This window comes from Symphalangus syndactylus, chromosome 4 (genome assembly GCF_028878055.3).
Source record: "Symphalangus syndactylus isolate Jambi chromosome 4, NHGRI_mSymSyn1-v2.1_pri, whole genome shotgun sequence".
In the NCBI taxonomy this organism is placed as follows: Eukaryota; Metazoa; Chordata; class Mammalia; order Primates; family Hylobatidae; genus Symphalangus; species Symphalangus syndactylus.
The window spans coordinates 148,220,435-148,245,494 of NC_072426.2; the positions used below are offsets into that span (position 1 = coordinate 148,220,435).

The window sequence follows — 25,060 nt, forward strand, 5'->3', positions numbered from 1 at the left end:
TGCTCCACTGAAGCCATTCCCATGCCAAATCCTCTGAACTACACAGGCTAAAGCCCTGCCGTGTCATTTCTCTAAGCAGATCTTTCTGCCAGCTCAAGTGTCTGTGGGGGTCAGGAGGTCTTCTTCTGCTAGGATTCCAGAGGTCCATGATAAGTGTAGGTCACTCCTCACCTGTGTGAATTACCCCTTCACCAGGAGTCACTGAGGGCCAGAAATGAGTCCTGGTGCTTATCCACCCTGTGCAGGGTTCTCAGCTTTCTCCCCATTCAGCCCAGCATTTGTGTCCTCCCCCTGTCCACTCTCTGAAGACCTACTTGTAGGATGCCAGTCTGCCCCATATCACAGTCCCTTGGTGGGAGATGTTCCTCCTGGCTGCAGCTAGTCAGCCATCTTGAATCCCTTCCTATTTCTGTTTCGGAACCACCATTATCCTTGCACCTCATGTAAAAATCCATCCATCCCCATTTAAAATAATTGAATTAAAACTATTGACCCTTTTCCCCTCACTTTCCTGTCCTTTTCCCTCAATTTCCTGTCTTTATTATAGTCCTTTATATCACTCCCATATTTGTTAAAATCCTTATCTATGGATTATTAACATTTCCTATACATAAACGCCAAATTTTTCTTGAGAGTTTAAAAAAACACAGAATAACTGTGGATGACTTAACCAATAACCTATCTTGTATCTATTCAACTTCAAAACTTAAAAACTTCAGTGTCTCATTCTGTGACCATAGCCTTTAATAAGTAACAAATAAGCAAACAAATAAAATAAGTAAAAGTATTGACTTTACCAGGATTCTCTTTTCAAATCTCTTCTTTTCTTTACATATCCCTCCACTGATTTCCCCACTCCATGCCCATGATTTAAATGTCATTTATATGTTCATGTCTCTCAATCCCATTCTTTATAGGTAAGCACCAGAATAGAATGTTTTGCAACTTAGTGGAAGTCTCCAGTATGATAAACTCAAAGGACTTCCAACTAAAGCATTCAACACTAAACTCTTCATCTCCCTGGCAAGATTCCTTTCAGACCTGGAATCCTATATATTGTTAGTGGCGTAACTAACAACCTGGTCTCCCAGTATAAACCTAGGAACTTTTGAATTCTCTGACTTCTCTATTGGACATAAGTAAATTCATTTTTACCTTATATTGACTATCCTTTCTCTTCTCCATTCTCCTAACTATTGCTACATATAACTTCTAATATGAATTTCTGAAAAAGCTTCCGTACACATTGCTTACAAGTAATGATTTAAAGTGTGTAACTTAAAAGACTATAAACATAGATTTCATAAGCTATAAAAAGTCCTTCTAGAATTATCAATCATACACATGCATGTGTATATATACATACTTGATGTGATTTATCTTCTGTTCCCACCCAAATCTGATGCTGAATTGCGATCTTCAGCGTTGAAGGAAGGGCCTGGTGGGAAGTGAGTAATTACATCGTGGGGGCAGACGTCCCCCTTCTGTTCATGTGATAGAGTTCTCACGAGATCTGATTGTTGGAAAGTGTATAGCACTTCCCCCTTCTCTCTTTCTCTCTTTGTCTCTCTCTCCTGCCCCACCGTGGTAAGACATGCTTGCTTCCCCTTTGCCTTCCACCATGATTGTAAGTAAGTTTCCTGAGGCCTCCCAGCCACGCTTCCTCTATAGCCTGAAGAACTGTGAGTTGATTAAACTCCTTTTCTTCATAATTTACCCAGTCTCAGGTAGTTCTTTGTAGTAGTGTGAAAATGGAGTAATACAATACTCCACACACGAACATATGTACCTGTGCTGGTAAATGTTTTATAGATTTCTCTAGAGTTTTGAAAAATACCTGATACCCAAAATGTTTCTATCCACTAGCCAATGTCTCCACTCAAGTCATTTTGTATGAACACATGGTCTGTCCTGACTCTCGTCTATTTCATAGACAGTATCTCCTACCATTCCTTGCTTCAAAACATATGCCAGTTCTAAATAGCGTTGATTATTATGCTTTAAAGATACTTATTATTACTTCACACTTCTTTCCATTTGAGCATTTTGTTATCTCTCCCTTAGAAATAAACTTCTCTGATTATTTAACTAGGAAATTCCTATGTATCTTTCAAAACAAAGAATAAATATGTTCTTTCTTAGGAAGGCTTTTGTATAATGGTTTATTTGTTTGAAATGATGTTTCACAACTTGAGGTGAGTTGTACATTATTCCTATTTAGGTATGAAATTGTATTTGCAATTATGTTTAAAATCTATCTTCAATAGTATGTGTTAAGGTCATTTACTTTATATATCAGGAACGCAGGATAATGCCTGGCACACAGTAAGCTTTGAATGAGCAGAGAAAATGGATGATTAGCTGAGGGGTTCCAAAACAGGCAGTATCATACTGCTGAGTGGCCCTGCGCTCTCAACCATCAGCAGTGGTTTCAGTGCTGTTCATGCCTTTTGAGTAGCCTTTTCCCTGCTTATAGAATCCCAGAAGTCTGGCAGTCTTTCTTCATTTCATCCCACATTTGCCCCCTTTATTTCAAGGGGATTGGGGAGCTGTTGGTTAAAGGATGCAAAATTTCAGAGAGATAAGAGCAATTAGTTCAAGAAGTCTGTTGTGCATCATGGTGACTATAATTAATAACAATATATTGTATACTTGAAAATTTCCAAGAGAGTAGATTTTAAGTGTTTTTACCACACAAATATGATAAGTGTGTGAGGTAATGCATATGCTAATTAGCTTGATTTAGCCATTCCATGATATATACATGTATCAAAACATCATATTGTATAACAAAAATATATACATTTTAATTTATTAATTAAAAAGAAAACAACCTTATTGACTTTTTTTTGGAATGTCAAGGGAATCAATATTTGACATGAGGGCTCTCCACAGATTCTTCCTGGATAACTTTATCTGTATTCCTAGCTTCTGCGATGATGGCTGTTATGATCCACAAGTCACTCATGCCTCTCCCCTCATGAAGGTCAAAATTTAGTATTACAGTGCAACAACCCCCCACCCCCCCACACACACCCCTTAATTACAGCAGTTCAAAATGGGTGACGGAGACCTTCCCAAAAGTGCAGGGAATATCACTACATACTAACACATGAGAATATGTTTGAAACAGCACTATCAGTCAGGACCAGAAGATTTCAGATATCTAGTTAATATATTTTTTAAAGAAAACCTTTAGAATGATATTACAACCAGATCTTCCACAGGAATAGTCTAAATGGGCAATGGAAACTATACTTCATTCAGAGATTCAGAAAATTTTAGAGAGATAAAAAGAGTGGGAGGTGAGATGAAAATGATGAGAATATGTAAACTGAGTATCTGTACATGTGTTTCCGGTATCCTGTCATTCACCTCCAGTGTGAATGGGAAATAGAGGCTTCAGATTAGAACTAAGGAGCAGTGTGCAAAGACTGTCTGCAGATGGAGTGAGGACAACTACCCTGGGCATAGTACCCGGGGGCAAAATATTAATATAATCTTAATATACTCTGAGTGATAAGCTGAACATTTTCTGGTTCTGTTAAACATATGATTCAAAAACTTCACTTGAATGCTATTTTAAAGCATGAAAACTAGTTTCAGTGCTAAATTTGTAACAGTAATTGAAAATAACTGAACAATTTTATCGTTAAGAATGCTAGGCCGGGCGCTGTGGCTCACTCCTGTAATCCCAGCACTTTGGAAGGCCAAGGCAGGTGGATCACAAGGTCAGGAGATCGAGACCATCCTGGCTAACATGGTGAAAACCCGTCTCTATTAAAAATACAAAAAATTAGCCAGGCGTGGTGGCGGGTGCCTGTAGTCCCAGCTACTTGGGAGGCTGAGGCAGGAGAATGGCATGAACCCAGGTGGTGGAGCTTGCAATGAGCTGAGATTGAGCTGCTGCACTCCAGCCTGGGCAACAGAGTGAGACTCCATCAAAAAAAAAAAGAAAGAATGCTAATTACGTTAATTGATATCTTAGTGAATAGATGTTTACTCTTACTTATTTTTCAATAAATTATTCTTTACTAAAGTGTACTATTTCCTTTAATACTCAGTGGGTTCATTGAACAAAAGGGCCTGGAATAAAATAAGCAAAAATAGCAGATATTTGTTCAATTTTCACATCCAACAGATTTCAAAAGATTTTCTAACAACACAAAGCATGAAACTCACAGCTAAAAGTCACATAATATAAAGACACAAAACTGGCCCAGATATATAGCATTCAAAGAACAAAACTTTAGAACTAACCCCTACTACATTATTGTTTCAGAAGATTACTTAGAATATATTTTAAAACACACAATACAAATATTTATTTTAATAAAGTTTTTTATGCAGGAAAAATTGGTACATTATGACCCATCCTATTTTTATTATTATTTTTTCTGAGATGGGGTCTTGCTCTGTTGCCCAGGTTAGAGTGCCATGGCATGGTCTCGGCTGACTGCAACCTCCACTCCTGGGATCAAGCTATTCTCCTGCCTCAGCCTCCTGAGTAGCTGGGACTATAGGCATGCACCACAATGCCCAGCTAATTTTATTGTATTTTTAGTAGAGACAGGGTTTCACCATGTTTTTCAGGCCAGACTCGAACTTCTGACTTCCAATGATTCTCTTGCCTCAGCCTCCCAAAGTGTTGGGATTACAGGCGTGGGCCACCATGCCTGGCCTTCATCTTTATTATATCATGTCATTTCAGCTGTCATTTCCTTTCTGCCATTATATAACTTTCCCTCATTTTCAAAATCCACCTTAAAATATAAAATTCTCACGATAGATTTCAAAATATGGCCCCAGTTAACCCTTAAATGCATTCTTTGAAATATCTCTGTATTTACCTTGAGATGATCATTGCCTCTTCATTTCATATTAGATGTTGCCATTCCCTAAATTCTTATCGTCAGTCCCCTTCCCTCTCATTTCCTGTATTGTCTCAAATCCCATATCTTTGTCATTTATATTTTGAAGATGCCAAATGATTTTTATCTTCAAACCAGACACATGTTCGAATCCAATAATTTTATTTTTAACCCTATGGTCTCTCTCCACTGAAGTTTTCCAGGTATACTTTATTCTCATTAAGGCTAAAGTTGAGTTCTTATTTTTTCTCAATATTTCTCCAGTCTTTCAATATTCTATTCCAGCAAATGACCACCGAATCTGTTTAATTATCCATAAGCCAGAAACATGGGCTTATACATATTTACAATTCCTTTTGCCTTCATATTGAAACAGTTATTGAAATTGTAAGGATTCATGTTCCCGTTACTTTATCAAGCTTGTTCTGCCTTTCATTTAACACCTGAGTCACTGCATTAGCCTTTTACACACATCTCTGTTCCAGGCTTCAGTATCCCCAATCTATTCTTATAAAATGTAAACTTTCTAACAAACACAAGCCACATTCTGGCTTTATGTTTTCCCACTTCTTTACAAACACAAACATAGAGTAAATGCAGAATGTAGAAGCATGAATGTGGCACATTTTCGTATATCTCTTTGATTTTCTACACCATGCTGTCTCTGCATGGCTCAGTCTTCCTTCTATTTCTCCCTCACCCATCAAACCAATCAACATATAATGGTGGCCCTCCAAGTGCCAAGCCCATTGAGGCACCATGGTTCTTGTGATTCACTTCTACACATACTTTAAGACACAAGTCACCTTTATATCTTCTGAAGTTCTCTATAACTCTCTCTGATAAAGTTTATTTTCATGATGGTATGTTTCCTATTTTGATGCTGAATTGTGGCTTGTTGATGGTCGGGCAGTCAGTGAATCTTAATAAATTCTCTCAGCATCCAAAAATCTTCCAAAGTAAATACAATCTACATAAAATGAGCAAAATGACTACGGAAATGCGGCTTAAAACGAGTCTCCTAGCTCCCCACCATCACCTCTTTCCAACCTAAGTTTATCCTATATAGAAAATCTGGGCCAGGCCCAGCGCCTTGGTGGGAGGATTGTTTAAGGCCAAGAGGTCAAGACCAGCATGGGCAACATAGTGAAACCCCATCTTTAAAAAAAAAAAAAAAATTAGCTGGGACATGCAAGTGTAGTTCAAGCTACTCAGGAGGCTGAGGCAGGAGGATCCCTTGAGCCCAGGAGACTGAGGCTGCAGTGAGCTATGACCATGCTACTGTATTCCAGCCTGAGTCACAGAGAGAGACCCTGAATTTAAACAAATAATAATAAAGTAAAATAAAATAAATAACTTAGGGAGAAAATTTGGAGGCACCACATCACTAATTACATTGCATTTTGATTGTTAGTTTACTTTTTAGACCTATTATCACTTGTATTCTTAAAAGATATGGATTGTGGAGCTCTTTTCTATCTCTAGAATATAGTTCACTATCTGACCTATAGTTAACACTATATTTTGCATTTACTAAGTTCTTCAGGCATCTGTAAGTTTCTTGACCACCATGACCATATATGTCTATATATGACAATAAATACAAAGTTGTGTGAAAATTGAAGAACATCTACTCCAATACCCTAATGATATGAGAGAGAAGTTCTGTAACTTGCACAAAACAACAACAAAAACACCCAAAAGCCCCCACAAAAATCTCTGTGGATTTGGATTATAAAATTAAAAAATACTTCCTGGGCTAGGCGCGGTGGCTCACGCCTGTAATCCCAACACTTTGGGAGGTCGAGGTGGGCAGATCACGAGGTCAGGAGATCAAGACCATCCTGGCTAACACGGTGAAACCCCGTCTCTACTAAAAATACAAAAAATTAGCCACGTGTGGTAGCAGGCACCTGTAGTCCCAGCTACTCTGGAGGCTGAGGCAGGAGAATGGCGTGAACCCAGGAGGTGGAGCTTGCAGTGAGCCCAGATCGCGCCACTGCACTCCACCCTGGGCAACAGAGCGAGACTCCGTCAAAAAAAAAAAAAAGAAAAAACTTCTTATACACACTTTTTACATGTAGAAGAGTGTTTTAATTTGGAGAACAGGCACAAAACTGCTATGAATTCATTTTTATCTGATGGACATTTAAGCAATTTTCTTTTGTGGAGTTATTAAGAATAGTGCAGCTCTGAGTATATTAGTACACTGGTGAACATATATGCTTATTTCTGTTGGATATATATCTAGGAATGCAACTGATTATTCATGGTTTTACTTAGCTTTATTAGATATTGCCAGTTTTCCAAAGTGATTGTCGCAATTAAAGAAGAATCAAGCTTTTACGAAAATTTTAAAATGATAAATTTAAAAACATGTACTTTATAGTTCACAGATGTCTACATGAAAATGGAGCACATTTGTAGAATATAATGGTGAAATTTCAAATATTCTGTAACAATTAAATACATAAGCATAGGCATATTTCTCTTTTGTGTAGGGTTAAATTAGTAAAGATCTGCATGTCAGAATGTCAGAACTCCTTTTTTTTTTTTTTCAGACAGTATCACTCTGTTGCCCAGGCTGGAGTGCAGTGGTGCGATCTCGGCTCACTGCAACCTCTGCCTCCTGGGTTCAAGTGATTCTCCTGCTTCAGCCTCCCAAGTAGCTGGGATTACAGGCATGGACCACCACACTCAGCTAATTTTTGTATTTTAATAGAGACAGAGTTTCACCATGATCTCCAGGATGGTCTCAATCTCCTGACCTTGTGATCCACCCGTCTTGGCCTCCCAAAGTGCTGGGATTACAGGCGTAGGCCACCGTGCCTGGCCAGAATTTCTTTTAGAAACAGATGTTTATCCTTGACAATTCACTCTAAATGTCAAATGTAAATTCTCCAGTAAACCTGACACTTTTGTGTTGGGGGCTTAGATTCTTATGTTTGTTCATTGTTTGGCAAAGCACCCTGTACATTTGGATAATTATTTTCTTTCACTAGGATGTTAGAAAGTGGTCCTTCGTTCAGAGAATAACTGTCAAGGCAAGTTGTGGAGTCTGTCATTGAAGACATTTACTTAGGGCATGCTGAAAACACATAATATTAAAACAAATACCCATTTATTGTATATCATTATGGATATGTTATACACTTAATGTGTCCACACAAAATATTAACTAACTGGGTGGGGGGAAGATGCTATTAGTAGACCCAATTTAAATTTTAAAGAATTCCTTCAGAGAAGAAAGCTTATTGAAAAAGATCAATGGTTATAAAAGAAACGTTAAAGAACCAGTGCTCATAGTAGGTAGAAGAAAGTATTGCAATATAAGAGCAGTTATCCCTAAGAATAACACATACATACATACATACGTACATGTATGTCCAATTGACTCCAAACTCAGAGTATACTAATTTGTAGAACAAATTGAAACCTCAGGCAGTCAGAAGGGTAAATAATTAAGATTGGATCTGTAGTGGCTGTAAAAACTGAGATGATCATCCATCTCATGTAGGTTACATATTTCTATTTATGAATGAATGAATGGGCTTGGATTGAATGTAATCATTTTGTTCCTATGTCTATTTTTAAATGCTCTATTTCTAGTATATTCTGAAATTTTCCTCTTATTTGAAAACTTAAAGTAAAAATAAGTCATTTTTATAATCACTTATGACAGTAGAGATGCATTTTCTATTTCATTCGTATATGTTTTAGATTTTTATCATAAAGAAGATTTCAAATGAAAAAATAAAAGGCAGCAAATAAAACTAATAAAATGTAGGTTAGTAATAGTATTAAATGCGTCTTTTTTCAAAATGTAATATCACAGGTATCTTAAATAATGTAGCTAAGTTGTCTTGCTTATCTGGCAAACAACTGCTGTTGTAAACATGAATCCAAGAACAAGGTATGAAATCATATGACATATTTTTGAGCTGAATATGTCAAATATCTGGCTCATTGAATCATGAATTGTCTGATCAGGAAAGGAGAAGAAAACAACCCCTACTCCTGACCTGGAATAATTCATATCCTGTGGTATTAGGAAGATTTAAAAAAGAAGAAGAAGACATGGATTAAAAAAAAACACTAGACTCTTTCAATATTTGAATATAAGAGGATACTCTGACACAGTTATTATATAGCTGGAAAGAGGATTTTGGGAGGTCAATATTGTAGCTTTCGTCAGCTTATTATTGCTATTAACAAACAATTGTTGTGCTTTATCGAGATGTTTAAGCATTCTTAAATTATTAGGGGCAATAAAGACAAGCAAACATAAAGCTAAACAGAAAAATAAATACTCAAAATTTCCACTGTATAAGATCTCAAAATTTGTTATGCATTGTAAATTGTCCTATTTATAATTACACTTATTTTAAGATCCCAGATCAATTTTATTCTGCATGTACTTTATGAAAAGAGAAAAGATCGAATATGTATATTAAGTATAAAGTTGCAAAAGCTAAAGGTTAAACTTAGTTCATTATAAGCCTTTACTAACTCTTTATTTTCTACTCTTCCATATACAATTTCCTTGGAAATTACTAAAAGGAGGAAGCTTTGACTTCAGGAATTGTTTATTCTACCATAATCTTTATTGGTTTCCTTGCTTCAATTTTCAAATCTGCAATTGAAATTAGATATAATTGCCTAGCTGAACTTCAGTAAGATGCATTTTGATTATGATACCTTCTACTTAGAAACATTATGTTCTTTCCTACTGTGCTCAGGATAGACTATGTTTTAGACCAGGTCTTAAGACACATAATAATCTAGCCTCAGGCTATATGGCCAGTTACCTCTAAAATAGCCTTAGAATTCTCTTCATTATCTCTTTGGGACTTGAAGTCATATCTCTTTCTGAGACACTTTCTTCCATCTCCTCCTCATTGATATTTGGTATCTCATTCCTTAAAATGTGTTCTATCTGTCAACTTAAGCACATACCTTTCCCATTCTATGAAATTCTTTGCAGCTACATTGATTGATTGTTCCTTCCTCAACATCTATACAAATTCCATTCAATAATCAATTTAATTTCGTTAATGTATATATACTTGTGTTTCAGTTTAATTTTTTAGTAAATATTCATTCAAAATTTCTAGAGATAATTTTATTCATTGCGGCTGTGGCATATAAGCCCTAACTATGAAAAATGTCCATATCTATATCTTCAAATTCCTGTTTTAAAAAAAGGTGTGTGTGTGTGTGTGTGTGTGTGTGAGACAGAGAGAAAAAAAAAGAGAAAGAATAATGAATAAGAGCTATAGAATCACTCCCTTTATACCATGGCTTTGTGCTCAGTATAGTCAGTGCTTTGCATATAATCATTGTGGTGGTAATATTAGTAGTTTTGGCAACAGAAAACACTTATTTTTTCTGGCCATTGTAGTGAGCATGCTTCATGTGTTAACTGAATTCTCCTACTGTCTCTATAAACACATATGGAAACCCTGCTGCATACAGGTCCTAGGTAATTAGCCTAGGATATCAGGCTGTAGATTACATACTTATCACACTATGCACTCTCCATAAATAGTTGATTTTATTAATTAGTTAAGCTTATAAAAGCAAATTTTTCAGGAAATAAACTGTATGATTCCTAAAAGTCATTGTTCCATACATGTAACATAACGCTTTGTAAATCAGCATAGTCAAATATGAAAGACTGATCCACTTTTCAGTGTTGGCTGAAGTTATTTTTACCTTTCTTTGCATGCATCCAAACATGCAAATAATACTTAAGCCATTTTCTTTTATAAATCAATAACAATGAAACATACAGGCAACAATTGCTTCATATATGACAGTTAAATTAGCACCTGATTAATTGCATTTATGCGATAGGAAAGGCAAGGACCCTCTCAACATCTGGACAGACAGTTCAATGAAAGAACTTTCCTCAGTTCAGTTCTGTGTATTCTTCTGTGTTATGAATACTTTCAAAATATAGGTTAATGAACATTTATTGAGTACTCACTCTGTAATGAGCTTAATGCTAAGGATTATATTATTGCAAATGATATTGTTTTATTTCACTGCCTCCTGTTACTCTTACCTGGGTACCTTAGCTTTATCTCTTCACCCACTGACCTGTACCCAGCTGGATAAAATATCACACAATTTTTAATGGCCAAATTGATTCCTCCTTCTGCTTTAAGATGTGGTGTTCATCTGCCCTGAAACTTACCATTTCAGGGACAAACTGTTAATAACTTCGTTGTTGCACCAGTTTCTGTGTATCTAGGAGTAAGAAATAAAGCAAGACTAGTAAGTTCCTACTCTGGGTCTGCTCTCTGCTTTATCTAAACTGAAACTCAGAGAAAAGAAAATACCTACACTGAAGATTCAGGCAGCTAATTAATATTTTTAATAGATAGAGGGCTGTTTGGGTACCCACAACATTTATTTTCTTACACTCCTTATGAGCTATTTTTGGAATTTTTCAGTCTATATATTATAATTAATATGAATCTATCTTTCTAAAAATATAAGTAATTAGATCAGAATGAAATTAAACTGACCTGAACTTAAATTGACAAGATTTAAAATGTGAGATACTTGTTTCTGTATAATATTTTGAAAAGGCATTTGGTGATGATGCCTGGATCTGATTTTATGAGCTTTTGATCTTACAAGATTCACTGCTCATGGATCACAGCTTTGCCAGTATTCTGAGTATTTGGAGATTTTCTAGTTATCTTTCTGTTACAGTTTGATGGTATTGTAGTCTGAGAAAATATTTTGTATGATTTATATTCTTTTAAATTTGTTAAGCTAGATCCAGGATGTGATCTACCTTAGTAAATATTCTATGTAAGCTTAAATATGTGTTTTGCTGTTTTTAAATAGAGTGTTCTATAAACGTCAATTCAATAAAATGGATCAATACTGCTCTTCATTTCAACCATATCCTTATTGATTTTGTTGCCTGCTCCATGTCAATTACTGATGAGGGAGGTGGGGAATTATCCAACTATAATAGCAAATTTGTCTCTTTCTCTTTTCAGTTCTATCAGGTTTTCCCTCAAATATTTTGATACTGTGTTGTTAGGTACATACCAGTTAGGGTTGTGTTCTTCTTGGAGAATTGACCTTTTTTTTTTTTATCACTATCTAGTTACCCTTTCTATCCCTGACAATTCCCTTTTTCCTGACGTCTTCTTGTCTGAAATATACTTTGGCTTTCTTTCTATTAGTGATAGTAAACTCTCTTCCTCCATCCTTCTAATTGCCATAATCTTTACATTTAAAATGAATTTCTTGCTGACAGCATATAGCTGGGGCTTGTAATTTATCTAGGCTAATAATTATTGCTATTTTACCAACGTCATTAGACATATTTAAAGTGATTACTCATATATTTGTGTTAAAATGTAATATATTTGTAACTGTTTTCTTTCATTACATTTGTTCTTTGTTACCAGTCTCTATCTCTCTTTCTACCTTTTTTGTTTTAATTATTTTATATTATTCCCTTTTATTTGGCACAACAGTTACATTTTGTTTTTTACATAACTGTAGGTGAACTAGGTTTTATAATATGCATTGTTAAATAAAGTTAGTTCAGCTTCAAATAACAGTATATTTTATTTGTAGTATAGGTACCTTGTAACACAGTGTTCCACATTCTCCCATCTGTCGCTTCTGATGTTGCTGTCATTATTTTACTCACTTATATTCTTGAATTACCTAAATAAATTGTTATTACTATTGCTTCAAACAATTAACTGTTAGATCAGTTAAAGATGAGACAAATAAAATATTTTACTTTATTCCTTTTTTGATGCCCTTTTAAAAATGTAGATTCAAGATTCTGACTTATATAATTTTTTCTTCTTCCAGAAAAACTTATTTTAACATTTCCTGTATGACAGTTCTGCTGTCAATGTCATTAGTTTTGGTTTGAAAATATTACTTCTCCTTTATTTTTGAAGAATACTTTTTCTAGATATAGAATTCTAGGTTGGCAGGGATTTTTTTTTCTCCCTCAATGCATTAGACATTTGATAATCTTCTTGTTTTCATTATTTTAGGGGAGAAGTCAGCTGTAATTCTAAACCTAAGTTTTCATGGCCTTTTCTTCTGATTTAATACTCACAGGTTATTTCTTCCCAGAATAATTTTGCTAGCAAATACCTAAAATCTTAACAGAAACTGAATTATTTTGTTCATTACACTTGCTTTATTATTTATTTGTCAATTCCTCTGTAAAACCATGATTTTTCCTTCGTGTTTCTTTCTAAGTGCATTGCAGATGTCAGTACACTTGCCTTTAAATACTTCGTCATGAACACCATGAGCTAGATCTGAATTTTGTTTAGCTTTTTCTTTTGAGTTAAAATATACATACAATGAATTACACACTAGACAAAGTGTGCATTCACTGTCATTTGACAATTGCACACACCTTTATAATCCAAAGACCTATCAAGCAGGAGGGCTTAAGCAAGTGCATCAATGGCCCTCTGGAACAGCTCTAGCTTACTGTGTTTCAGACTACATCGGGGAAGGATTAAGGCTCTTGTAATGCAGCAGGAAGTTAAATGTCTGCAGTCACACTGCCCATGCCAACTGTGGATCAGATCCTCTGGCCGTGGGGACCAATGCATTGCAAAGGACTGGATCTTGTGTACAGTGTCTCTCTCCACTTTTTGTACTTAAGCACTTTAGACTTGACCTTAATGTGCATGTTGTTTGTTTTCAGCAATATTGAATCATGTGCTGGTTTCTTCTCTGGGTGTCAATTATCTACTTTTAACTTTGGCCACATTCATATCATGTTCTATTCCACAGCACATTCTGACTATCCAGTGAATTGGGAAATAGGTAGTATAAATAATCAACTTTGTACTTCTTTATAAAGATTATTGTGGATATTCCTAGGTATTTTGAACATTCATATAAACTTTAAAATCAGTTTGCCACTTTCCACCAACACACACAAACACACACACACACACATACAGCTTAATGTAATTTAGATTGTGTTTGTCTTAAATCTGTAAGTCAATTAGGAAAACAAAATTGCCACTGTCATAGATTGTCTTCAAGTATTAGTACCTTGAATTTTATGAAATTCATTTCCTACATTTAAACTCACATAAATCCTCTCTACATCATTGTTGCTATTCGTATTTTTGCATAAGGGGATTAGTTCTAGAAAAAAAAAGAAAGCAAGATGAGAGCACCTTCACCCTAGAAAATTCAACGTTCACAAAGACTTTCCATCATGTAGTGAGATCTCTCGTTAGAAAACTTAGTCTCTTATTTTCCAGTACTGGAAAAATTAACATCATCTTCTTCATTTTTCTTTTATTTATTTATTAAAAATTTTTTATTATTATACTTTAAGTTCTAGGGTACATGTACACATTGTTGAAGACACTGTGGCAATTCATCCTCTTCATTTTTCTTCATCATCATCATTATCATTGCCTTCTTTATACCATTATATATTTTAAATAAAATTACAGGACCAAAAACAAAGTAAAAATTAAAAAAAAATTCTACATAGGATGTCAGAATCCTAACTAATAAAATGAATTAAAATTGAACCTATTTTCAATGTCTTCACTTTAAAAATAACTTTTTTCTGACTATAAATTGAATTTATATGTATTTGAAAAAAGTGTTTAGAGAAAGGCCTTAGAAAGAAAATACAAGTAACACTTAAACTCACAATTCCAGGGAAAACCAATGTTAATATTTGTGTGTACTTCACCGTAAACTGTATAAAATAAATGAATAAAAATATAGGAATGTTTATAGTAATGTACATACATAAAAGAATGCTATACCAACATCATTTTTTAAAGTTAAAATTAGGTTAGTTATTTTTATCATGCTTTTATGTTTCAAAATAAACACCAAGTATTTTGACGTGTCAGTTAATATCCTTTGAAAATATAATTTATACTAATTACTTTTCCATATAAAAATGAAATATTAATTTATTTACCCAAAGTTGAGAATTCTTTACATATTTTTACTATTATAAGTAATGCTATGATGTTTTTCCCATAAATATTTGATTAAATAACTTAATATTACTCTGGAATAACTTCTTAAAAGGAAACTCTGGATCTTGACCATATTGCCACATTTTCTCTGCAGTGTGGGGCTTGATTTATCATTCTATATTCTGTATTAGAAGGCACCTGTCTCCTCACATCCTCACTGACTGTAAGTGATACCATGTTTATATTATAACACCTTGATAGGTACAAGAGAAAAATATATGGACCCTACATTCCTGGAAGAAAAATTCACAAAAAGAATATACGCAGATTAAAAGACAATAGGATTAGTTATTAGGAAGATGAATACAATAAAGAGGATGAAGTGGGTGGAATAATTGTCTCCCACAAATATTCCTGTCCTATTCCCTGAAACCGATAAAGATTCCAATTTACATGGTAAAGGGAATTTAGGTTGCAGATGGAATCAAGGTTGCTAATCAGATGACCCTAAAATAGGGAGAGTTCCCTGTATTATACCGTGAGTCCAATGCAATTCCAAAGGTTCTTATAAGTGAAGGAGGGAGGCAGAAGAGGCAGAGTCAAAATGAAGTGATATGAGAATGATTTGACCTGCTACCTCCAACCACCCTTGAAAATTGAGGGAATAAGTCTATGAGCCATTAACGTGGGTGGCTTCTAGAAGCTGGAAAGGAATGAGAAACAGATTTTTCCCTTTTAATCTCCAAAAAGAAACTCAGTCTTGCTGACACTTTCGTTTTGGCCAGTGAAACTCATTTTAGCCTCCAGAACTACAGAACTATAAGGTAATACCTTTGTGTTGCTTTAAGACACTGAGATTGTGGTAATTTGTTACAGCAGCCATAGGAAACTAATAGAAAAGCTAAAAGAAAAATAAACGTGCTATGGTAGTATTAAAAGCTACATTGTTGCCAAAACATTCCATGAAAATCCCTTTCATAGTGTTATCTTATGATCCATTTTATTTCTGTGGCATCTGTAGTAATGTTGCCTCTTTCATTTCTGATATTGAGTCTTCTTTTTTTCTTTGTCTAGCTAACATTTATGAATTTTGTTTGTCTTTATTTTAAAAACTGCTTAATAGTCTATTTTAAGCTGATAAGTTCAATAGCACACAGAAACTCTAGAATAATCTCTGCAGTCACACACAGGAGCTCTAATACCCTACCCCACACTTTATTTTATTGTTGCTGCAATTTACATCTTTTCATATTGTGTATCTTTTAACATATTTTATTTCTTTTTTTAATACATTTGTCTTTTGACTTTTATACTAGAATTAAAAGTCATTATTACTGTAGTAATCATTTCACTATGTATATGTATATGAAAACATCATGTTGTATACCTTAAATATATACAATAACATATTTGCAATGAATAAAAAATAAGTCATTTATACACCACTATTACAGTAATACAATATCTGTATCTGTCCCTATACTTACCTTTATTATCAAGTTTCATACTTTCTTATGCTATGGTGTTGCTGTTTAGTATTCCATCATTTCAACTTGAAGAACTCCTTTTAGCATTTTTTCTAAGGCAGGTAATATACTATTGGTGATGATCTCTCTCAGCTTTTGTTTATTTTAAGTAGTCTTTATCTCTCCTCCACTATTAAATGCCAGGTGTAGTGTTCTTGGTTGGTAGTTTCTCTTCTTTTAGAACTTTGAATGTATCATCCCACTCCCTCTGGCCTGCAAGGTTTCTGCTGAAAAATTCACAGATAGTTTCATGGGCATTTTCTTTTATGTGACAAGTTACTTTTCTCCTTATCTCAAAATACACTTTGTTTTTGACTTTTTACAATGTAATTACAATGTGTCTCAATGTTGATTTATTTGAGTTCATCTTATTTGGGAACTTTTGGGCTTCATGGATCTGAATGTCTATTGCCTTCCCCAGATTTGGGAAGTGTTCAGCCATTATTTCTTTAAATAGGCTTTCTGGCCCCTTCTCTCTTCTCCTCTGACACTTCCTTAATGCTTATATTGGTGTCCTTGAAGAGGTCCTATCAGTTTCTTAAGTTTTCTCCACTCATTTTTATTTTTACTCTACTGACTGAATCATTTCCAATGATATGTTTTCAAGTTCACTGATTGTTTCTTCTGCTTCACCTAGTCCACTGTCGAAGCTCTCTATTAAATAATTTAATTCAGTTATTGTGTTCCTCAGCTTCAAGATTTCTGTTTTGGTACTTTAAAAATATTTTCTATGGCTTTGTTGAAATTCTAACTTTTTTCCTGCATTGTTCTCTTGACCTGCATAAACATCTTTATATCACATTTTGCATTCTAAATCAAGTAAATCATATAATGATGTTTCATTAGGGTTGGTTTCTGAAGATTTAGCTCTTCTTTCTTTGTTTGGAACATCTTTGCCTGTTTCTACATTTTCCTTAGTTATCTGTGTTGACATTTGCACATTAGGCACAGAAGGTCATCTCTCAGTCTTTACAGACTAGCCTTGTATAGGAGGAAACCTCCACCAACCAGCAAAGCCAGAGATTCTAGTCTTTCTAATAACTCTCTCTCTCTCTCCATGAAAAGAAACAGTGTGGTTTTTGTCTACTCCTCTGTGCTGACCTGGGATGGGAAACTATTGTATCAACCAGTCCAAACTACCATTTCTATTAATCTTTTATCCCAGGTGTCTAGACTGTACTAGACCCATCAGAGATCCAAGAGTGGGAAGTCATATCAGTTCTTTGTGTAGTCCTGGAGAGGTTAGGTGCTGGGCACATGATCACTTCTTTTCTTCTCTAGAAGAAAGCTGACACGGGATATTTTTTCTGCTTGCTCTGTGCTGAGCAGGAGGGAGGATCTATGGTGCCCACCAGCACTAGCCTCCATCTATTTTCCTCCCTGGTGGCTAGACTGTGATAGGCCTTTCAGAGCTCTAAGACTGGTTAGTAAGATGCCAGTTCACTTTGAGAGCCCTGGAGAAATTTGGGTGTTGGATGCACCAATCAAGTATTCCACACCCTTCCCAATCCCAGGAGAAAGCTGAGAGCTGGAATTTTTTGTCTGCTCTCTATGTACTGAGAAGTAGGGAGGATCTACGCTGACTACCGGCTCAAGCCGCATCTCCATTCTCCCACAGGTGTCTAGACTGTGCCAGACCCATTCAAGCTCTAAACTAGTTAGATAGATGCTAGATCTTCAGGCAGCCATTGAAAAGTTGGAGTGTCAGATACACAGATCAGCACTCTTCCTCCATAGCAGTAAGCTGAAAGCTGAGATTTCTTATCTGCTTACTCTATGCCAAGAAGTTGGGTTGTGGGGGGGCGGGGTCTGTGGCATCCACCAGATGAAGCCACCATCTCTGTCCTCTGCAGAAAGCTAAATTGTGGTAGACCAATAAGAGCTCCAACTGACAGAAGTAATTCGTGTATAAAGGCCCTTTAAAAATTTTGGAGTACTGGACACAAATCAGTCTCTTCCAATGACTGGGTGAAGCTGGGAACTAGGGGTTCTCTTTCTGACTGCATGGCAGTACACTGGGGACAGGGACTCCACTGAGAGGATGTTCTGAATCTCCCTACCAACTTTGGTAACTCTGATTTTTCATTTTCCCAGGATGTGGTAGTCATTCAATTAGCTTCAGAATTTCTTACAAAGATAATTTGTTCAAATTGTTGTTGAAATATGTTCTAGGGAGTAGGACGGTGCAGAACTTCCCACTCTGCCATTTTGCTGATGTCACTCTGTAGGAGATGCTTGATCCTATTTAAATTTTCTATTTTAGAAGATAGTTGCCTTTCTATGTTTAGAGTATATATATTCTGGTGTGCTTTTGTGGGCTGAGTTCCAAAAATGTTTAATTTTGATAGCTCTTTCAATATTATTATACTTTGCTTTTTTAATTCTGAAGGGGTTTCAGCTCAATCATTGCTGGTGCCATCTGGGGCAGAAGGCCCTTTCTAGGCCATTCATGTCATTAGGCCACCTTCACGCCTGAAGATGGAAGGAACAAAAACAACCAGGCTTTGGTCTTCCTATGTCATTTGATAGAGGGCTAGGAAATATCAGGTTTTATGGATAATAATTCTGTGGCTCATTCAGGCTCCATTTCACTGGCCTTATTCTACAGCAGGGTTGTATCAGCTAGGTAGGGCTTCACTGATGCCTCTGAAGGCAGATCAGTTAGCTAGTTACCTGGTTATCGAATGAGGGTTAGGTTAGTCATCCAGTGCTGTGATGTTGCCAATATGGGTGGAATGGACAGCCCACCAGCGCACTGAATGTGGTTTGTGTTTTTGGTGGGCCTGCCAAGTCTGAAATGGCCACTGTGGGTGAATCAACACACACATGTGTCCTGACTCCCTGACTCTAAAGAAGGGGCTGCAGCACCTCCCCATGTCTTTGCTGAGCTTTTCCATTCTTAGTCATTTGGCCAGAAAGTGAAAGCTTTTCTTTAGTTATTTTTATTTTTTATTTTTGTCTATGTCTGTTGGAGGTTTGGGGTTAAAGATCTGTCCAGCACCCAGTTTGGGATATACATGAAAGATAAGAAGAAACTCAGATAACTGACCTTCCTCAAGTCCAAAGGTCACTACTCAGAATTTTTCTTTTTATTAATCATCCTTCTATTCTCTATGTCCATGAGTTTTCAGAGTCTTTTTTTTTGTTGTCCATTGACTTGTTTCAGAGTATTAAATTGTATTTAGAAGGAAGGATAAGGAAAAACTGAAATTACAAAACTTTGTTCCAGAGCGTGCATTTATCATAGATGCTGAATAATGTTCTTCTTTAAAAACATAATAAAATGTAAACATATTTTGAGTAATATTTATTTCACTCCAAGAACAATCAGCTTCAAGTCAACCGTTATTTATTACGTAAAGAATTAAACCAGGCATTATATGAGATACTAATATTTGTGAATGATGCAAATGATGCCCTTGAGGATATTCCTGCTGACAAGGCTAGTGAGAAGAGGAAATTAGGGAAGAAACAGAAAATTAAATAAATATTGTGCCATAGAAAGCTATATGGTAAGTACCAAAAATTTAAAATAACATAAAAATGGTTTTTAAAAATGTCTCTTAGACAATGTTTTCAACTAATTTATCATCTGAAATGGAATAGAAAAGATATTAATGCTTATGACAATTTAACACGTGTAAATTGAAACTGTCTCAGAAATTTAAGATATAAGTTCAGCTTACCCTTAAAAAATTTTGTTTTCATTATTGTGGAAATATTTGCAAATAATTACATATTTAAAGAACTGTATAGTGAATCACTTTTCCATCTTTATATTCAATAACTATCTGTGTATGGCCAAGTTTTATTTTCTGTATACTCCCTATTCCCTTTTCCCTATCAATATTTCAGAGCAAATTCTAGGCAGTTTCTTGAGTCATTCCTTGATGAAAGCACTAATCACTTTTATCTCATGTTTTTTTCTCTTTCTCCTCTTCCCCACTGGATTCTCTTATAAGAAGAATTTCTGTACACTCATCCACATGCTTTTTGTTTTACTTACAGTGCTGCAGCTCTGATGGTTCAACTCTGCCAGAAGATGGATCTTTAATGATCAGCACTACACACTGACCAACTCAGAAGAAGGAGCCACACCACCTGTGACTCCAGCCCTGACTTCTGCTCTGGACCAGTGTTTCCATAACAGGGACTTCAAAATCACTGTTATTTGAAGCCTTGTTGAACATGAAGATGTTACTCCTGCTGCATTGGCTTGGGGTGTTTCTGTCCTGTTCTGGACACATCCAGGATGAGCACCCCCAATATCACAGCCCTCCGGATGTGGTGATTCCTGTGAGGATAACTGGCACCACCAGAGGCATGAAACCTCCAGGCTGGCTCTCCTATATCCTGCCTTTTGGAGGCCAGAAACACATTATCCACATAAAGGTCAAGAAGCTTTTGTTTCCCAAACACCTCCCTGTGTTCACCTACACAGACCAGGGTGCTATCCTTGAGGACCAGCCTTTTGTCCAGAATAACTGCTACTATCATGGTTATGTGGAAGGGGACCCAGAATCCCTGGTTTCCCTCAGTACCTGTTTTGGGGGTTTTCAAGGAATATTACAGATAAATGACTTTGCTTATGAAATCAAGCCCCTAGCATTTTCTACCACGTTTGAACATCTGGTGTATAAGATGGACAGTGAGGAGAAACAATTTTCAACCATGAGATCCGGATTTATGCAAAAGGAAATAACATGCCGAATGGAATTTGCAGAAATTGATAATTCCACTCAGAAGCAAAGTTCTTATGTGGGCTGGTGGATCCATTTTAGGATTGTTGAAATTGTAGTCGTCATTGACAATTATCTATACATTCGTTATGAAAGGAATGACTCAAAGTTGCTGGAGGATCTATATGTTATTGTTAATATAGTGGATTCCATTTTGGATGTCATTGGTGTTAAGGTGTTATTATTTGGTTTGGAGATCTGGACCAATAAAAACCTCATTGTAGTAGATGATGTAAGGAAATCTGTGCACCTGTATTGCAAGTGGAAGTCGGAGAACATTACTCCCCGGATGCAACATGACACCTCACATCTTTTCACAACTCTAGGATTAAGAGGGTTAAGTGGCATAGGAGCTTTTAGAGGAATGTGTACACCACACCGTAGTTGTGCAATTGTTACTTTCATGAACAAAACTTTGGGCACTTTTTCAATTGCAGTGGCTCATCATCTAGGTCATAATTTGGGCATGAACCATGATGAGGATACATGTCGTTGTTCACAACCTAGATGCATAATGCATGAAGGTAACCCACCAATAACTAAATTTAGCAATTGTAGTTACGGTGATTTTTGGGAATATACCGTAGAGAGGACGAAGTGTTTGCTTGAAACTCTACACACAAAGGACATCTTTAATGTGAAGCGCTGTGGGAATGGTGTTGTTGAAGAAGGAGAAGAGTGTGACTGTGGACTTTTAAAGCATTGTGCAAAAGATCCCTGCTGTCTGTCAAACTGCACTCTGACTGATGGTTCTACTTGTGCTTTTGGGCTTTGTTGCAAAGACTGTAAGTTCCTACCATCAGGGCAAGTGTGTAGAAAGGAGGTCAATGAATGTGATCTTCCAGAGTGGTGCAATGGTAGTTCCCATAAGTGCCCAGATGACTTTTATGTGGAAGATGGAATTCCCTGTAAGGAGAGGGGCTACTGCTATGAAAAGAACTGTCATGACCGCAATGAACAGTGTAGGAGGATTTTTGGTGCAGGGGCAAATACTGCAAGTGAGACCTGCTACAAACAATTGAACACCTTAGGTGACCGTGTTGGTCACTGTGGTATCAAAAATGCTACATATATAAAATGTGATATCTCAGATGTCCAGTGTGGAAGAATTCAGTGTGAGAATGTGACAGAAATTCCCAATTTGAGTGATCATACTACTGTGCATTGGGCTCGCTTCAATGACATAATGTGCTGGAGTACTGATTACCATTTGGGGATGAAGGGACCTGACATTGGTGAAGTGAAAGATGGAACAGAGTGTGGCATAGATCATATATGCATCCATAGGCACTGTGTCCATATAACCATCTTGAATAGTAATTGCTCACCTGCATTTTGTAACAAGAGGGGCATCTGCAACAATAAACATCACTGCCATTGCAATTATCTGTGGGACCCTCCCAACTGCCTGATAGAAGGCTATGGAGGTAGTGTTGACAGTGGCCCACCCCCTAAGAGAAAGAAGAAAAAGAAGTTTTGTTATCTGTGTATATTGTTGCTTATTGTTTTGTTTATTTTATTATGTTGCCTTTATCGACTTTGTAAAAAAAGTAAGCCAATAAAAAAGCAGCAAGATGTTCAAACTCCATCTGCAAAAGAGGAAAAAATTCAGCGTCAACCTCATGAGTTACCTCCCCAGAGTCAACCTTGGGTGATGCCTTCCCAGAGTCAACCTCCTGTGACGCCTTCCCAGAGTCAACCTCCTGTGATGCCTTCCCAGAGTCAACCTCGGTTGACGCCTTCCCAGAGTCAACCTCCTGTGACACCCTCCCAGAGTCAACCTCGGGTGATGTCTTCTCAGAGTCAACCTCCTGTGATGCCCTCCCAGAGGCAACCTCAGTTGACGCCTTCCCAGAGTCAACCTCCTGTGACACCTTTCCAGAGTCAACCTCGGGTGACGCCTTCCCAGAGTCAACCTCCTGTGACGCCCTCCCAGAGCCAACCTCGGGTGACACCCTCCCAGAGTCAACCTCATGTGACACCTTACCGGAGTCAAAGTGGTAAACGAAAGCAATCAGTACCAATTCCAAAAACTGTATCCAGAAAAGGTACATTAAAAAATAATTCCTAGTGTGTTTCTACTTACTCTTCATTGTTTTAAATAATTTGAAAGTTTATTTTTCTGAAAAACTTGCCACTTCATATTTCCTAAAAAAGCCATGGCATATGTGTGGCGTACCAATTTTTAACTTGTTGTCTTTCAGCTTCCAAATCCTTTCTTCTTTTTCACTCTACTTTATAGGAACCGTATTTCTGCTAAACCAGACCTCATCCTACAGGGTTTTGCAACAGGGAGAAAGAATAGGAAATTAGAAATCTGGGAGATCTGTTTTCTTCCTGTTTATCAGTGTCTCCTGAATAATAGGTTTTACACTGGTAACAATACTTGATTTTAATCTCCCCCTACTTTTTAAAACTCACTCCAGAAAAACTTCATTGTCTGCTGTCTGGTGTGTTACACTCAGGATTCTGGATTCCAGTTCTTTGAGCTCTATACAAATGTCTCAAACTTCCAGCACCAGCTGAGCAATACCTATTGTTAGAATTCTGAGTGTGAGATCCGTGGGGCCACTACCATCTTCTAGGTTCAACTAACTCCAATCTTTTCCATTTGCTACTTAGCTTCATGAATGGAATCACTTTTTTGCAATTAGTAGTTCATATTTAGTAGCCAATTAGTAGCGTGGTGTCTACCTTAACTTGTTCTGTTCTTCAATTGCTGTTTACCCAATTACTTATATTTAATTATATCCCTCCAAAATCACTCACGTGGTTTCCCTTTTTCTGACTGAGCTCTGTTATAGTACTAATCTTGATATAATGGATGAAGCAGGAGTGAGAAGGCATCGTATGCTTTATTTTTTTAAATTTACTTTAATGTTCAGGGTTTTTTAAATCACTGTCCTTCACTGTCTCTGGAAAATTACTTAAACTTATAGACAGTTTACTTCAAAATAAGGTGGGATAATAATTACAGTTCTCTTTCAACTTCTGGGTTCCTCTGGTTATAAAATGAGATGAAGCACAGCACTCTTAACAGCAGCAAAGACATGGAATCAACCTAGGTGCCCATCAGTGGTGAAATGGTGTGTTAGGGTTCTCTAGAGGGACAGAACTAATGGAATACACACACACACACACAGAGAGAGAGAGAAAGGGGAATTTATTAAGTATTAACTCACACAATAACAAGGTTCCGCAATAGGCCATCTACAGGTTGTAGAACAAAGAAAGCCCGTCCGAGTTCCAAAACTGAAGGACTTGGAGTCTGATGTTTGAAGGCAGGAAGCATCCAGCATAGGAGAAAGATGTAGGCTGGGAGGCTAGGCCAGTCTCTCTTTTCACATGTTTCTGCCTGCATATATTCTAGCTATGCTGGCAGCTGATTAGATTGTGGCAACCCAGATTACGGGTGGGTCTGCCTTTCCCAGCCCACTGACTCAAATGTTAATCTCTTTTGGCAACACCCACACAGACACACCCAGGATCAATACTTTGTATCCTTCAATCCAGTCAAATTGACACTCAGTATTAACCATCGCAAGTCCACCCCTTGTCAACTTGAACCCATACACATCTCTTGAGATCATGCATAATCTTCAAATAAAGAATAATACGGTCATAATTATGCCTAAAATAATACAACTATCCTTCCTACAACTGGAAACGCACCAATCTCCAATCCAAATACTATTACATAAAATTAACAATACTTAAATGCTGATATGAAGTCAATAAATCTTGTCACATGATAAATGAGAAGGGAAATAAAACGAAGATATTTTCTTAGTACAAATGTATACATGCACAAAAATGTTTTCAACAGAAGAAGGAGGAAATACTCATGACAATTTCAGTCCTCATTTCTGCAGCTGGTCACGTGGTCATGGCTGGTATTGATGACTACCTTCTACTACCCATTCTGTATTCCCTTTGCTTTCAGCAAGCACCTC

At 36.5% G+C, this 25,060-nt stretch overlaps 1 protein-coding gene across 9 annotated transcripts in view; it reads left to right on the plus strand.

Moving 5' to 3' along the window:
• The window catches only part of ADAM29 (ADAM metallopeptidase domain 29), a 67,741-nt gene extending 44,553 nt beyond the window's left edge, over window positions 1-23,188 (plus strand). For 6 of the 9 annotated variants that reach the window (XM_063638451.1, XM_063638443.1, XM_063638444.1 and 3 more), the window contains one exon: window positions 20,377-23,188. In XM_063638451.1, coding sequence (XP_063494521.1) covers window positions 20,557-23,178 — 2,622 coding nt within the window. In that variant the 5' untranslated portion in view covers window positions 20,377-20,556 and the 3' untranslated portion in view covers window positions 23,179-23,188. Of the gene's footprint in view, window positions 1-14,996; window positions 15,066-19,342; window positions 19,435-20,376 lie in introns of all 9 variants that reach the window. The other 3 variants (XM_063638445.1, XM_063638450.1, XM_063638449.1) reach the window with 2 other exon arrangements.
• Window positions 23,189-25,060: the final 1,872 nt, after the last annotated feature.